The sequence below is a fragment of the Typha latifolia genome, chromosome 4 (genome assembly GCF_019914945.1).
Source record: "Typha latifolia isolate L0001 chromosome 4, TyphaL0001v2, whole genome shotgun sequence".
NCBI lineage: Eukaryota > Viridiplantae > Streptophyta > Magnoliopsida > Poales > Typhaceae > Typha > Typha latifolia.
Window position 1 is genome coordinate 2,048,848 of NC_133089.1, and position 16,102 is coordinate 2,064,949.

General features: G+C 37.6%; 3 protein-coding genes and 1 long non-coding RNA gene across 5 annotated transcripts; 2 read left to right on the plus strand and 2 right to left on the minus strand.

Annotated features, from left to right (window-relative positions):
• Positions 1-16: 16 nt before the first annotated feature.
• LOC140786183 (protein disulfide-isomerase-like) lies at positions 17-5,295 on the minus strand. The gene is made up of 11 exons (XM_073134430.1): positions 4,797-5,295; positions 4,140-4,170; positions 3,751-4,038; positions 3,468-3,656; positions 3,181-3,306; positions 2,827-2,964; positions 2,593-2,712; positions 2,289-2,406; positions 1,356-1,468; positions 546-736; positions 17-405 (listed from the first exon to the last, which is right to left on the minus strand). The coding sequence occupies exons 1-10, from the start codon at positions 5,009-5,011 to the stop codon at positions 551-553; spliced, it is 1,524 nt and encodes a 507-aa protein (XP_072990531.1). The 5' UTR covers positions 5,012-5,295; the 3' UTR covers positions 17-405; positions 546-550.
• Positions 5,276-9,884, plus strand: LOC140786184 (uncharacterized). Of its 2 annotated transcripts, XM_073134431.1 has the most exons (7): positions 5,276-5,753; positions 6,174-6,288; positions 6,970-7,131; positions 8,491-8,537; positions 8,768-8,924; positions 9,350-9,416; positions 9,503-9,884. In XM_073134431.1, the coding sequence occupies exons 1-7, from the start codon at positions 5,547-5,549 to the stop codon at positions 9,555-9,557; spliced, it is 810 nt and encodes a 269-aa protein (XP_072990532.1). In that variant the 5' UTR covers positions 5,276-5,546; the 3' UTR covers positions 9,558-9,884. The 2 variants fall into 2 exon arrangements, with proteins under 2 accessions (XP_072990532.1, XP_072990533.1); XM_073134432.1 differs by lacking the exon at positions 6,970-7,131.
• A 2,044-nt stretch (positions 9,885-11,928) lies between these two features.
• Positions 11,929-12,574, plus strand: LOC140786187 (uncharacterized). The gene is made up of 2 exons (XR_012108573.1): positions 11,929-12,069; positions 12,164-12,574. It is a non-coding gene; the product is annotated as an uncharacterized lncRNA (long non-coding RNA).
• A 502-nt stretch (positions 12,575-13,076) lies between these two features.
• LOC140786315 (pentatricopeptide repeat-containing protein At1g43980, mitochondrial) lies at positions 13,077-15,999 on the minus strand. Its single transcript, XM_073134639.1, has 2 exons — positions 13,707-15,999; positions 13,077-13,544 (listed from the first exon to the last, which is right to left on the minus strand). The coding sequence occupies exon 1, from the start codon at positions 15,851-15,853 to the stop codon at positions 13,925-13,927; it is 1,929 nt and encodes a 642-aa protein (XP_072990740.1). The 5' UTR covers positions 15,854-15,999; the 3' UTR covers positions 13,077-13,544; positions 13,707-13,924.
• Between the last annotated feature and the right edge of the window lie 103 nt (positions 16,000-16,102).

Below are 16,102 nucleotides of genomic sequence, written 5' to 3' on the forward strand. Positions count from 1 at the left end.
CAAGGCAAAGCTTCAGTAAAAGGAAGCAGCAAAATCTTTTACATTATGAAGCCAAGCATTCAATGCCATCCTTCTGCTCCTCATATACAGGGTCTCATTATAAATCCTAAATGAATAGAGTTCATAAATGGTTTAATTTGGAGTCATAAACTCTCGTTTATTTCAACCAAAAGAAAAAGAAAAAAAAACTGGCTTGCTCATAAATATTGCATCCACTTTCAAGGCCCAGGTTAGGATAAAAGTTGCCACTACAAAGCTAAAATTTTGAATACCCGATGCACGGGGGTTGGGGTTTATTAAACTGGCTCAGAAAATTTGGACCTGCAAGCTAACACAACTTGTCATGGATATCTGCTATGTTAGGCAGCAGAGTGTGTATTCTTCTTCATCTGCTGATGTCAATCCCTGCAATTAAACAAATTACTCTTCAGTAATGGTTTCATGCGGCAAAGCACGAGGGTAGCAAGAACTTCCATTAGATAGCATCAGCAACATGAGATGTATAGAACTTAGGGTTTGCAATAAATAAGAAGTTGCACAAGAACCTTGATCATAGCTCGTCTTGTAGGGAGTCATGTTCATCGATAACATGACGGTTCTTTTGTATGAAATTAATGATGTCCTCTGCAGTCCTACCCCCTTCATACTGCAAAAGTTTCCCACTTGCTGAAGAGAAGTACATTGTTGGGTAACCCCGAACTTGAAATTCATTTGGAATGTCATTTGCTGAACCATCCTATAATCCAATATCAAAGATAAAACAACTCAGCAAATATTTTAAGAATATAAGTTCCTTATTCAAATGTAGATTTGGAAAGAAAATAAAATAATCACATTAGACAAATTCAACAATCACCATGGATGAAGTAAATGGTGTTTAAGCAACAACTTAATAATTTCTACAATTCTACAATGAGAGATCAACTTTGTTATAATGATAGAGTATTATGTTGTTTTACTAGCTGTTACTGGTAGATGACTGGCTTTGGTTCTAAATATTCTGTTGAGACAAAATTTGGGAGGGGATGGTCATCTGTATGATACAACAATACTATTGCTACCTAATTCGGGTAGTAATCAGTTTCTCAACTCCAACTAGGTATCTTGCTACTGTCATCTCTCAATTCATTACAACAACCTAACGAGATGGTCTGGCATACAACTTGCAAAAGTTCAAATCGCAATAATCCCAGGAAAAATAAAACATTATGAAATTTATGATCATCCAGCTAGATGAGTCATGACATCTACTGCAAAGAGAAGAGACTAGAACCAAAAAAAAGCCATGATGTGCCAGAAAATTTATGATTCATAAAACTTGAACCATTCTAAGTTTCTAAGATAACATAAGTTACCATCTTCGCAATGATGACATCAGCCTCATTTTCAAATGAAACAGCTACTTCATCCAAGATAGGTGCTAGTTTCTTGCAATGTCCACACCAAGGTGCATAAAACTCCAACAGGACTGCAAAAGGAAAATCCATTAACTATGGAATGGAAAGAACAATAAGAGCCCTTTAGGAAGCTATAACCTATCCTATCCATATAATATCAAAATTTGCACGCAAAAATGGAGGCATAAATAAGAAGAATAAGAAGAATAAGAAGCTTTCCTGTTTATATATCAAAATGGCCATTGTATACCAAACACCAAGCGCTCACAATGGCAATAATTTTTGCACTAATTACTACTTTACTAGCATGTTTGACTAAAAAGGCGAGGCGTATAGGCAAATATTATGTAAATCTATTATTAGTGTAAAGTTTGAATGCAAAAGTGTTTGTTGTTTGTCTTTTAAGGGTCCTCAGCAAACAAAACTATTGCAATTAAATCTGCTTCAGTGCCAAAGCCCAGGTAACGATTTGTGCTGACAATTGGTCATATTGTGTTGTACTAAACTTACATGAAGTACCTAATCAAAAGTATGGAAATGAGTTTTCATACACTTCACATTGTTGCATACAACTTATTACTCCAAGCTTCAAAATCTATCAAGTTTCACTACTTGCTTCTCCATACACCACACAGTATACATTTCTACTTTCTCACTCCTTTTCTCTTACCCAACACCACTAAAAAGCTCTTGAGAAGGAAAAAAACAGCTAATGCATCAATAGTATGTCACACATCACATGACTTTGATCACATGTTTTGGCATAAATTCTTTTGGACAACTTTCTTTAATCATTCTAGACAGTTGATACAAGAAATTGCAATCTGAAAGAGAGGTAAGCATATAACCATATACAGAAAATTGGGTATATCAGTACTCAGAAGGACTAACCATTCTTTTTAGAGTTTAAAACCATTTCATTGAGATTGTCTGCCACAACAACTTTGACAGGATCATTATTATTGTGAGGAGCTGGCTGTGACTTTCTATATGGTTTTAAGCTCCCCTCCTACATCCACCACATGTTTGAATTAGAAAATGATAAAATAATCAATTATATAACAAAGCCCAAAAAAAGCAAGGAAATGTTGGCATCATAGAAATTATATAAAAAAAATGTAGAAAAATGAAAATAACAGACTTCCAGGAACCAATAATTGTGAAATACAACAAATATTTTGTAATAGGGACATACCATGTACTCCTTCAGCCACAATGCAATCTGATCAGGTTTGAGGTTTGACTTCAGAAACTTTGTTCCATCATTTTCTTGTAAGATAACTAGGGGCACCTGATCTTCCCGGAGGCCGAAAAACTGTTGATTTATGTACAGCCAAAAAGTCTGTTACAAACTATTTAACAGGCTATATAACTAGGATGAAGAAAATACAAGTTCACAGAACTTATCGAACGAATTACCATAACTTACTTGGAAAGCACCTTGGCTGGCATCCAGGTCACCAACAAGAAAGCTTATATTCTTTCCCTTGTAGCTCTCAGCAATCTCATAGTACTTGGACTTGAACGTATCAAATAGTTCATCGCTGAAGTTCACAAAAAGCAAAACCTATTCTTTGCAAAGATAAGCAACATAAATAAGACAGCAAAATAGGAAATAAGAATGGTATAACTAGGACACTGAAATTAATCTGTATACAGTGTTTCAATATATTACTATCCACCAACTTAATGAATTTGTCATGCCTACATTAATGGACTGAAAGTGATAAATAGAATTGCAGATGATTTATTAACTCAGTTTTGGAGAGATAATAATCCTTACTTTGACATTAGGGCTGTTGAAGAACTTCATTACAAAAGGGTGGTTGCTAGGATCTTTATTGAAGGTAGTAACAATTGGAATACTTGAAGATTCAACAAAACGTTGTAAAGCATCCACACGAAAATCCTGCAGGAGCTCATAAACATTATATTACCAGCATAGCAACCATCATCTTCAAAGAATGAATTGACGTCCATTATGTCATCAATGTTTATCTGCATGCACAAATCTAATACTGTCCAAACATGCATGAGAAGGGGAATATGATTCATTGAGATCTTGAATACCTGCGTATCAATGAAAAGTTCATCAAATGGCTTAAACAACCTAACAAAGGGTTGTTTAACTGTTGTTTCCCCACGAGGAAGGAGACTGGTATTCAAGGTATGACCAAATTCATAGTCAGAGCGTAATTTCTCAGCAACAGTAGTGAAGTTTTCATATTCCTCTACAGAAAATTCAGAGAATACCCCAACCTATAACAAGTTAGGAGGATGAAGTAAAAGTGTCAATCAATTGGATGAAAGAGAGGTAAGAAAGAAAACAAAGAAAACAAGATGGATATCATACAATAGTGATCTTCTTGTCACTGATAAGCTTATCAGCATCATCTGATGATTCAATTTCTGAAGACGCAGGACCAACTTGTTTCTTCAAATATTCAACTATACCATCGGCACTTCGAGGACCTTTGTATTCTTGGATTTCCTTTCCCCCATTCCGCAGAATCCTCAGTGTTGGAAATCCCTTTATCTCATACTTTGAGGCAAGTCCTTTGTTTAGATCATCATTAGCATCAACTTTAGCTAGAATGACTGGAGGATCGTGCTTAGTCAGCACTGATGCAGCCTTCTCATACTAAAAGATGAAAACCAGAAATGTGGCTCAATAAATAAGAAAGATCACCTAATCTTGTAAAATTTTGACGATAGTATATAAAGTTTTTCATTTTTTTATACCTCGGGAGCAAGTTTCTTACAATGACCACACCTGTTAAGGGTACAGCAGAGTACATTTCATCAGCGACAGAAATAAATGAAGACAAAGAATATTTAGCATGATTTCTAAAGATAGAAAATAACAAAAAGAACAATAGCAACCAAATATATGGAATTAACTATCAGGATCTTGGGAACATTACGCAATATCACTGCACTTTGGAATGAGGGCCCAATATATAGACGAACTTGGAAGTCCCTCATCAGGATTAACATAATCTATGAAGACCTTTCTTTACTTAACTGAAAATCTAAAAAAAGACATAAAGGTAACATCCATAACAGATACGATAATGACGGAGGACAGTACAAATATGTGATAGAGTGACTCAATAGTCCGAGGGGACTAGAATTAGACGCTAGAGATTCAGCATCACCGCAATCATAAACAAAACTCAATTTTCCTAGATATATTCATGAAACTTATGAATAAAATATTGAAATCAAGACCGGTATATTGATTATTAGTTCAATCAATAAAAGAAACAGAGCAGGAACTATAGTCTAAAGTACAAAAAAAAAAATTAAAACCTCCCTTTTATACACCCATTATGATCACAAACCCTGAACTCAACGAAACAAAAGCTTGATAAGATATATCTGGGAACTTTATATTACCATGGGGCATAGAACTCGACGACGACGAAGGGATGCTTGGACACAGTCTCGGAGAAGTTTGAGGCATCGAGGGTGAGGACCGCCGAAGGCTCTGCCTCTTCCCCCGCTGCCGCACCACCAGCACCGCCCTCCGCCTCCGCCGCGACTGTGAGGGTTAGAGAGAGCAACAAGAAGAGGAGGAGGCCGAAGAAGGTCCAAACCCTAGAAGTCGCCATGAGGGAGATAGAGAACTCTGCAACACTTTTCCTTGTTCTCGGCTTTCTACGAGCTATGCAGGATTGCAGGTCAGTTGCTACTTGCTAACACGGTATCGTCTTTGCTTACGTTTTTTTTTTTTTCTTTTCTTTTGCATATCCCCATCTACATTTTAACTATATTATGAAAGAAATCCTTTTCGTTCTTCCTCACTCTTTTATCTCATTTTCATAATAGTCCTCTTATTTTCTTTATAAACCGAATGAGCTGTTTTGTTTTTCTTCAATTGCGGTTTGCGGATATACTTGAAAGAGGAAACGTAAGAGGGTTTAAGTAATTAGAGGAAACATAGGTGGGTGATGTGCAAAAGATGCCAGCAGTAAGACGGCGACATACGAGCTTTCGTCGCCGGATAGTCCTGTATTAACGAATCTCACCGATAATGCGGTGCCGACTTCAACCAGGTTGAATGAGTTCCGCGCGGTGCCTGCTGCCTTCGTGCGGTTTAAGCGACCTCCTCTCTCGTCTTCTTCCTCCGTTCGATTCCTCTCCTTCATGGCGGCAAAGAAGGGATTCGATGACTTCGATCCCATATTTGGAGAAGTGAAAGTGGAATCGAGTGAACTTGGTGCTTCCATATCTCTTCGCCCTCTCCTCTTCTACGCCCACGCTCTCGACTCCTCTCGCTTCCAAATCATCGTCTCCGACTTCCATTCCCTCTCTTGGGATCGCGTCCTCACGATCCCCGAACTTGAAGACCTTGTAATTCTTATCATCCTAAACTATGATTTGATTTTGATGTAGTAGCAAGAAGATCAGATTTTTGTTTTAACCGAGATTTTGTTTGGTTTTTCCTCCTCCTTAAAAAACGATCCGCAAGAGAAGGTAGGTATACAACTTTACGATATTTCAGGCTATTTTGAGTTCAAAATTTATGAATCCTTTTCCTTTTAGAAGATTGAAAGACCATTCTTTTAGGGTAGTAATCGCTCTAATCAAGTATGTATCCGTCTCGCTTTTGATAGTTCATTTAGTCCTCTTAATGGATGGCCCCTTAGACAGGACTGGACCATTTGCAGTAGTCCGTTTGCTGCTACTGGTGTTCTTTTATCCAATGTATGAGAGTTTTGTTATCAATATCTGCTTCATTACTGAATTCTTGTATGGGTGTGTTCTATGCAGAGAGATGACATCGGGATTGGTGGTACATGGTCTGATTTTGTTGATTATTTCAAATCTTCTCTGTCTATGGGGGAAGTAAAGCTTGTTCTCAATGGTCAGCCAAACAGTGACACTGGTTAGTCTTACAGGCCTTATTGATCAACATATTTGTTTATGCATTTGGTAGTCTAGATGTATCCTATCTGAGCTGGATGTGAATCACAAAATACTACTGCACTTCTGTTGCATAAAGCATATTCCAGTAACTTTGAAATATGTCCAACTATAATTTACCATTACCTTCCATGTGTTTTCTTATCCATACATGACCATGTATTAGACAAACAGACAGGCCCGCATCAATAGTTCAATACAATTTGAAGTTCTATGTATGATATAATATAACCAAAGCTCCAAGAACTTTGAGGCTTAGCTCGTGATGTGGAATTGTCTTTGCTGGATTGCGTGGAGTTCCTGACAGAAACACTGGTAAATGAAGTGTAAACACAGTGTAGCTTTGAATCTTGGCTTGAAGAAGAGTGGAATGACAAATGGAACAGTAGACCAGTCGTTTCACAATGAATTATTATTCTTGAAAAATGATCACATTTTTTTTATGTGTTGCATTCTGAATTTACTTTTCCTGTTTTTCCCTTCTTTGTATGGGTGCTGCCTTTACCGATGATTTCCTGAGAATTGGCAAAATTAGTTTTCTAAATTTTTTTTTTAGACAAAACTATGGCAATCCTCCTTAAATTTCAAGTTTCTTATGGCAATGTTACTTATCAATATCAGATATGATTTTCTTGTTGTTTAGGTGTTGGCTATGCAAATTTGATGGTTGTCAAGTCCAAGGGGCTACCGCGCATTTGTGTTTCTCTCAACAGACTCATAAACTCCTCAGTTGATGATTCAATAGCCAAATTTTCTCTAGCACTTTATGGAGCATTAAAGAACCAGCATAAAAACACTTTGAAAGGTTGTTGTTCCTAGTTACTGCCCCACGTAGAAATAGCTGTCCTTTTTCCTTTTCTTTTCTGTTTTGGTTAGCACATTTTCACATACTTGATACTGGAACCAGCTTGTCAGTCGTATTAAATGGACTGTAAGCATTGCCCTCTCTGGTTAGCTTTTTTAGTGTTACAATATATAATTTCCTTTAAGAATTTGCGTAGTGACAAGGTTTGAATGTTTGTTTGTTTTCAAATCCCAATCTTCTGTAATTTGTACTATCTTTCCTTTGTCTTTCTCATAATTTAGTCATCGTCCCCCCCTGCAGATATTAACTAACTAGACGTGTCAATTTTTGTTCCTCATTCTGGTTATGGTGGAGATTAGGGGATGCGAGATTTAGGTAGGTTATGCTTCATTTGGTTTAGGTGAGGAAAGGAAAGTACCTGTGTTTTGATGCTTTTAGCTCCTGCATTCATCATCAAAAGCTATGAAGGCAGGTCAGTCCCACCATAATGTTGGTCTCAATACGGTGGAATGTAGCCTATGTAGGTCAGTCTCATAATTTGCGTGGTAACAAATTTGCATATGAGTATATGGAATGGGTTATGTTAGAATCAAGAAAGTTAGCTTAAAGGATTGGACTTAGTTTGAGTGCAACTAAGTGATAGGTGGATCTGTCCAATGCACATTTTGGTTGTCCAAACTCCAAAGCAATTTTTAAGTTTGATGAGAAGAATTTATTTCTAGTTGAACCTCACACAATAGCTCGAGGCGGTGTATGAAAGAGAATATAATGTAGTAATTTCTTCTTGTTGACCTGTCAGATTCAGAAATAAAGTGATATAAGTTGCATCATACTGTACACTTCCTCTTTACATGTATTGGTAAAAGTCACAAAGACACTGCTTCTTTGATGTCATTCTTGCTTGGAGATTTTAATAGGTGGTGATGACAATGGCTATCCTTTTATTAATTAGATGCTATGAATATGATTGACATCAAAAATTTAGTTTTTTTTTTATATCACCAAATCTTTATGATTATTTCTAGAGCATTCTTCCAGGAAATGATGCAATGATTTTAAGAGTTTGCTGTACCAAATTCACTCTCTTCTTTGTTAATCAATTTGTATATATCAATTTATATGGTTTTTCCTCAGTGAACCTTCCTGAGTCTTTGTGTTGGAAAATGGAAATCTTATGCCTACTTACATTATTGTGTATAACTTTATATATACATATACATAACTACATATATGTTAATATACTTGTCTTGGAAATGGATTATCTTCTCAAATAGATTGATTTGATATAAATACTTTACTTTTATTTTTCTTTACTTTGATATTGTCATAATGATCTGTTTATTGTTTCTTCTGTATTAGAACAACAGCATTCAGCACGGTTGATGGGAATCCTATCATCTGAAAGGGTAGGTTTACCAATTATGAGCAACTTGCTCTTGCTTCATTTATCATATAGATTTTGGTGGTTTTGTTGGATTGCTACTTGATTGCCCACATGATATTGGTCAGCCATGGAATTTCTTGTATATTTCTATTGTTTGGATATAAGTAAGTTCTAGAAAATCTTTCTTTAAGATGGTTCTTTTCGACTTCGTCTTAAGGAGTTCATGTGCTTCTCTCTTTTTTCATTTTACAGGAAAAGAATGATATTCTGCAGAAACAACTTGATTCTCTTTCTTTTCTGAGCAAAAGTAAGGTACCCAAGTCAAAGTTATCAGACAAGTCTCCAACTACATCTGATACCATCACCAACTATGATCAAGCCATAATATCTGAGGTTCAAAAGCCTTTAGGTGAAATATTTCTCTGCTTCTCTTTTTTATTTTTCTCCCTGATAGACATATGTTTTTTCTTTCAAATAAAAACACTCATCAGTACAAGCATTAAATTATTAGATGTTTTACTTTTTCTGGCTCATTTGCTTTAGTGCCCAATTATGTTAGATGATAACCTGAAACCTTGTTCGCAATTTAGTGTTCGTTTTATCTAGGCAATAAATCAAGGACAGACGTGTTTAACCTTTTAGACTAGAACAACACTATGGACATGCCGTTTAGAGCTCTTATGTGGTCCTTGGAATGATCGTCCCCAGGTCTACAATTCTTAGAAGTTATAAATATTATTATGATATCTGTTGATACACTGATAGGTTGTTAATCAAACTCAAATATTATTTTCAAAGCTCCTTTTTTATCAGCTAACAAAATTGCTAATGCAGAAGTCTCGCCTACGAAAGATTCTCAATCAACAAGACATGTTCAGCGGGTTGCTCCTGTATCTCGCAGGTTGCCAGGGCATTATATTTGTTCTTATGTTCTCCAAAGTTTATTACATCTGTTCTGTTGTCCTAATTGGATGCCTTTTGCTGCAGGGCAAGAGTCAGAGGTGTTTCCATACAAGATACTGAGGGTGATAATGAAAAGTAATGAGGAATAGCAGATCTGAAAGGTTTTCACCTTATAATATATGGTGTTTCCTGGTATACTTGATACTATTGGAAGAGTAGGAGAACACCATAAATCTGGCCATCCTAATCCATGAGTCTCTTTTCTATTGTCTCTCTCAAAAATTATTTGTAAAAGGTAGTTCCATTGGTCTATATATGATATAGGTGCTGTACTCGAAAGAACAAAGAAGTCAATTGAAACAAGTGTCCTCTAGAGTGAATGCCAGTAATCAACCATCAGGATAACATGCATGTAAAACATACTTTTATATAGTTGATGCAGTTGCGATACAATTTCTCATTTCCATTGCTGTAGAACAAAGGCCATCAAAGAATTGCTGGTGTTACGACTCTGTTATCATTAATTTTACTTTCTTATTTGAGGCTGGGATTGTATTTGAAAATAGTAGTAATCTACAAGGTTCTGGTGCTAATATCTGTTTTTCCATGTGCATTCTGTCCATTATGTTTCCACACTGGATAAATGAAAACTAAAATGACTTTGACACCAGATGTTTGAAGGATGTGATGACCCTTAAACTGATATGGAAATTGACTCTGCATAGAGATGAATGTGTGGGAAAGGATTTATAATGCCTATATGAAGCTGTTGTGATATGAGGCTATGTTGCTTATAAGTACCACAGTAATTGCTTACTGAGTTGCCGGTTAAAGGTCACAGTACCTGGAGTTTATTTACTGAGCAACTGAACTTTAAAAAGTATTAGACTGGCGGCCCTCTAGTTATTATGTCAGAGAAAATTTATGGTGGATTGCCTGATTTCAGCCAGCGTACGATCAGCTAACATAGTAGTAACTTTAGTGCAATTTTTGTGCAGATGAACTGATCTTCTCTGTAGTGTACCTGGAACCTGTTCTTATTAATCCTAGGAAATGGATTTCAGGTGGAGAAAATGATCACTTAATTCATCGTTTCAACCTTTTCAATTTATAGTGACTTCATATCCTCTTACATCCAATATGGAAATCGGATGATGTGGATATGATATGAAGGCTGTACCTTTTGCAGAATTGGTATTTCTGGTGCAGACTTCAGAGTTCAACTATAATATTTTCAGGTGCTAGGCATGACACCACCTGAAGCTTAGATAACATTCTGGGTCCTGTCTCTTTATATAGGACACTGTGATGATAGAGCAGTAACTATTTCTTCGTATTCCATATAATTGTCTTAATGCAATGTGTGGGATTTTGTTTGTAGTAATCTCTCTGTTCTGCTGCTGAACATATGTGAATTGTTTACTATTGTCAGTGTTTCTTGTTGCATCTTAAGTTCTCTTGGTATTAAAACCAACCTATTATATTGTGATAAATCAAGGATTTTTGGGTATATATGTAGAAATTTCTTGGTATTATACTATTATATTTGATTCATCCTGCAACAATATTTTTAATTTGTAAAAGTGAGTCCATAGTAGTGATCTTTTGATGATTCCACTGTAGTAGTATGCTAAAGACACTGCATAGTAGAACTGTTCAATTTGGAAACTTCAGGGTCTGCAGCTTGCTTCTCATGTTGCTCTATCTGTATGGTAAGCTTGACAAAGACAATTGATAGTCTCATTCTAGAACAGTTACATGATATTTAGAGAAGCAAATGGTAATGAAATCTAGCAACAAGAAATTGACAGACAAGGAACAACTCTATAGCTGATGCATCTGCCTGATGTGCTGTAACTTTCATCTCTTCCTGGCTCTTTCTTTGTTGGTGTGAAAGAAGGGATAACAGCCTGTCATTTTCCTTCAAAAAGAAGTATGTTAAGAAAGGAGAAAAAGAGAGGAAGAAATCAGTGCCAAATGTACATTGTGTCTTCAATTTACAGAATAATTATGATTTCTGTGCATCCTCTGCATTTCATTATGAGTATATTAAGATGAAATTAGGCATCCATCCTATGTATTAAGTTATTCCAAATTAACTGCTTCATCATGAATGAACGTGACATATATATATATATATATATATATCTCGTTAATGCTTGCAGACATATCTTTGGATCTGCTTGTCTTACCTAACTAATTTGAGAAGAAATTGATTACTTGCTGGTTTTATTCATAACTGCTGTTTTGGATTGTAAAATAGATTTCATATCATTATAAGCCTACCTGCTGGCACTGCTGCTTCTACCTTTTCTGCTGTTGCTTCTACTTGGATCTGTCAACTCACTTTCTTTGCAGCATTCACCATTAGTACTGTTCTCCATCCAGCTTTGTTCACATTTGGAGAACAAAGAGGAGGTTCTACGACTCTTCCTCCTCCCATCTGGAGGTAGTGGGAAGAACATCTTCAGGAGGAAAGCACCATTTTCCCAGCTCTTGCTTCTCTGTGTCCTACTCCTAATTTTCTTCTTCCTCTTCTTTTCATCACCAAATAAATATTTTCCCTTGTTTTGTGTTTCCTGCAGGGAACTTGCAACGCTGGGCAACTCCGCAAGGTCTCTCAGGGAGAGCTCGTAAGCATACTCTGGCAGGTCTGCAGCTATATCAAGCATCTCTTGTCGGTATCTTGATATCGCCTCTTCCCGGTAGATGGAAGAATAGTACTTATCTTGTTTTCTGTAGCAGACATCGGTCCATAGTGGAGGCGATCCTATGTTATTTGAGACATCGATATTCTCTTCTCCTGACCACCATGCATCATACTTGACTTCATCTGGATGATCATTGGTACCCTGAACTGGAGAGGAGAAACTGAAGTGGTCTCCTGCAGGCAATTCTTGTTGGGGAGAAGGCATTGTGTGGATAGGTAGATGGATGAGAGAGTGGATGTAATTCTGAAGCTTATGCAATTTTTTAGCAGCTCCTTTTATTACAAAACTCATCCATGTCATCTTCCTTCAAATATTGAATGGTAATATGGAGGTTGGATGGTTGGAGCGCAGTGTACTACTTGTTAGATGAAAACTGACGCAAAGAAAGTTTCTTCGTCCCTGTTCCTCCCCTTGCTTTACTTTAACTTTCTCAGTTTTGTTTTCTTGTTAAAGAGAATGGCCAGCATTCGCATCCACTTTAATTTTATTATCTGATTAATGTAATGATGGGCACCAATCGCCTATGCCGTATAGATAACAGGTTTTCCAGATCATATATAGTAATTAATTATTCTCAGATATCAGCAGACTCGTGCAGATAATTGTCTTCAGGAACCCATCAAATAATAGATTCTTAGACCTAACTTGTGGGAAATGGCGATAACTGCGTTGTGTTGCAGTTAGTCGACAATATCGACTATGAGTCTTGATTTGGTCAACGGGAATTATCTATCAAGGTAACATAGAAAAGATCTAGTCGTCACCTCTGACTAAACTATCCTTCTCTCTCCCTTCCATCTATATGTTTGTTGAGGGCCATATGAAGATTAAAAAGAACAATTGCATTGTGGTAATATTTATACAGTAGCAATGACAAACATCGTTCGAGTCCATTATCATACGTTGCACAACCCCCATCAATTCTGAGACTTGATGCAGATTCAGTGACCAACAGAAATTAAGCTATATATCTTGGTGTAAATAAAAAATTGTTACTTCAAGAATTGTAAAAGAATCTCCTGCACGTCAGAGATCCACAGCACTATATTTTCCTCTGGTTTCTTGGCCAGGAGAGTTATAACTCTAATTCTTCACTATTGGAATTGACTCTTCATTTTGCAGCGCAAAGCAACAATCTTACAGCATAGAATTCTTAATCATTAGCTGTATTATAGTGTTGCATAAGTAGGCAAGGTGTACATGGGGAGGACACCAGGTCACTCCATCCAGTTTATGCAAATGCCGCAAGGACGCATCTTCCTATTGCATAGTAAATGTTGTAATCTCCTCCGTCAGCGTTCCAGAAGTTTAGAAAATGTGGAAAGAGACGCTGCTTGAGGCAATATGACCTTCTCCAGTATATTTATAGGGTATGATAGGGTTCAATTCTGTGGCGCTCGAGCTTCTGAAAAGATCTAGTGATAAGAAAAGGTTCCACAAAGTATAGTAAGTTCGTATTTGGAGGCATTAAATCATTAATATATAACAAGCAGTTCTCCTTCCAAAATATTATCAAATCATCCAAACTGAATAGGCACTCTTCATATGGGAAATCAAGAGGAAAATATTTTTCTCACTTTTATCTGCAAGTGTGGTAGTAGCTTGTTCAGTCTAAACCAATTGCAGCATTCAAATATCTGAATATGGCAAGCCCAAGCAGCACCAGGGTCCATGGACTCCAGTGACCTGTGACACCCACTGAGTAGCACCAAGTTTATCGCCATTTTCACCATAGCGATATCATCAATTTCAACAAGCATGACAGAGTCCAAATTAATTGACACAATTTACTGCCTCACTCTTCATCCCCGTATTCTAATTCTATATGTTCAGGGGCATATCCCTCACTCTCCATTTCCCACACCAATAACGCCAATATTGTATATGTGTCTTCACCACCATAATGCAATATCTGGTCAGACTTGAAAACATATATACAATTCCTGATACTAAGCCAACTGCATCCCTGGACTTTCTTCACACCTCTTTCTTTCATGGATTTCCACACTCGGGCCATACTCTCCCACTTGCCTCTGGAACCATACATCCGAGCCAATACAATGTAAGGGAGCGAGCAGAGGGGTTCCAAATTCATCACCTTTTCTGCAACTAATTCTGCAAAGTGCAAGTTCCCATGTATTCTACAAGCCTCAAGAAGCATCTCAAAAGGAGAAGCAGTAGGCTTGTGAGGCATGTTCTCTATAAAATCTATTGCCTCTCTAAATCTTCCTGCTCGACCCATCATGTCCACCATACAAGCATAGTGCTCCAAGCCACATACAACACCATATTTTTTCTCCATCAACGAGAATATTCTCTTTCCTTCATGTATCATACCTTCATAGCTGCAAGCTGTTAGAACACCGAGTAGGGTAATTCTATCTGGCTGTATTCCATAATCTTGCATTTCTTTGAAGATTCCAAGAGCTTCTTTACCTTGTCCATTTTGGGCCAAACCCATGATCATGGTATTCCAGGAGATTAAGTCCTTAGCAGCAATTGTAGAGAAGATTTGTATAGCACATTGTGTCAAACCTAACTTAGCATACATGTTTATGAGAGCACTGGAAACAATCTCATCAGCATCAAAACCAGATTTAGATATCCAAGAATGTATTTGGGTGCCTTGTTCGGTCAACCCACTATAAGAGCTTGAGCTCAAAATGCTTGCGAAAGTCATTTCTGTCGGCCGAACATCCATCCTCAATGCATCCACAAAGATTCTTAGAGCTTCATCAATCAGCCCGTTACGTGCGAAGCATGATATCATAGAGTTGCAAATGGCTGAATCCCATCTCATCATTTCTTCAAAGAGCTGAACTGCATCAGCCAGTCTGTCACATATGGAATACATGTCAATTATAGCACTAGAAACTATAGAATTCCAAAGAAATCCCATCTTGAAACAAAGGGCCAAGAGCTGCTCACCCTTAGCCAAATCCTCAAGGTCGGCACAGACATTGAGAATGGTCGACACAGTGAACTCGTCAATTGCAAACACGCAATCTCTCATCAAACGGAAGCACTCAAATGCTTGTTTGCTATGGCCGGCATCTTTATAAACTGACAGCATAGAATTCCAAGATATAACATCTTGGTCCTCCATTCCCCAGAACACATAACAAGCATATTCCACGAGGCCAACTCGTCTGTACATCCCAATAAGTGAATTACTAACAACAGTATTCGAACAATACAAACCATTCCGCAACACCAACCCATGAACTTGCTTTCCGTGATGAGCAGAGGAGACATAGGAGGCCACGATGGACAAAGTGAATCCACTAGCTCTCACACCGAGCTCTTGCATTCTGTATAGAATTCCAAGGGCCTCATCAACATACCCATTTGAGATATACCCGGAAACCATAGTATTCCAACTAACAATATCCCGTTGCGGCATTTCGTCAAATATGTTGCGGGCGTCTTCGACGCGGCCGGATTTGGCAAATGCAGCTAAGAGGATGTTCCAACTGAATGTATTCTTAGTGGGGACGTCGGAAAAGGCTTTGAAAGAAGAGGAAACGTCGCCAGACCGGGAATAGAGTTCGGTAAGTCGGTTGCCAAGAAAGATGTGGCGGTGGAATCCGGTCTTGATAAGGTTGGCGTGGATGGATTGTGCCGAGAGAAGGGAGTTTAGGGACAAACAATAGTCTATCAGGGCAGAGAGAGAGGAAAGATTGAATCTTTTACCGCGTCTAAGGTTGTGAGGAGAAGAGAGCATCTGGGTGAAAGAAAGTGGGGATTCCTAGGGATGGGGATGGTACCCCATGTGGCTTTTCTTCTTCCTCCTGCTGACCTCTCTTGTGAATGGTTTCCTTTCACTTCTCGTCCATTCCCAAAAGAGAAGGTCTCAGTCGTGAGCGCTTCTTTACTAATGTTCGAAAGGCAGGAGATTTTAAAACTGTGGTAATCCCACCACTGTAGCTCAGTATTATTACTTTATACCGGATGTTATCAGATTAATTTTCTT

Coding starts and splice junctions, on each gene's coding strand:
- LOC140786183 (XM_073134430.1), bottom strand. CDS start 5,011: ATGGCGACTTCTAGGGTTTGGACCTTCTTCGGCCTCCTCCTCTTCTTG. Junction 3,657..3,750: donor GTGACAAGAAGATCACTATT/GTATGATATCCA, acceptor AACTTGTTATAG/GTTGGGGTATTCTCTGAATT. Junction 2,713..2,826: donor CCAGCCAAGGTGCTTTCCAA/GTAAGTTATGGT, acceptor ATAAATCAACAG/TTTTTCGGCCTCCGGGAAGA.
- LOC140786184 (XM_073134431.1), top strand. CDS start 5,547: ATGGCGGCAAAGAAGGGATTCGATGACTTCGATCCCATATTTGGAGAA. Junction 5,754..6,173: donor TCCCCGAACTTGAAGACCTT/GTAATTCTTATC, acceptor TGTTCTATGCAG/AGAGATGACATCGGGATTGG. Junction 8,538..8,767: donor GAATCCTATCATCTGAAAGG/GTAGGTTTACCA, acceptor TTCATTTTACAG/GAAAAGAATGATATTCTGCA.
- LOC140786315 (XM_073134639.1), bottom strand. CDS start 15,853: ATGCTCTCTTCTCCTCACAACCTTAGACGCGGTAAAAGATTCAATCTT.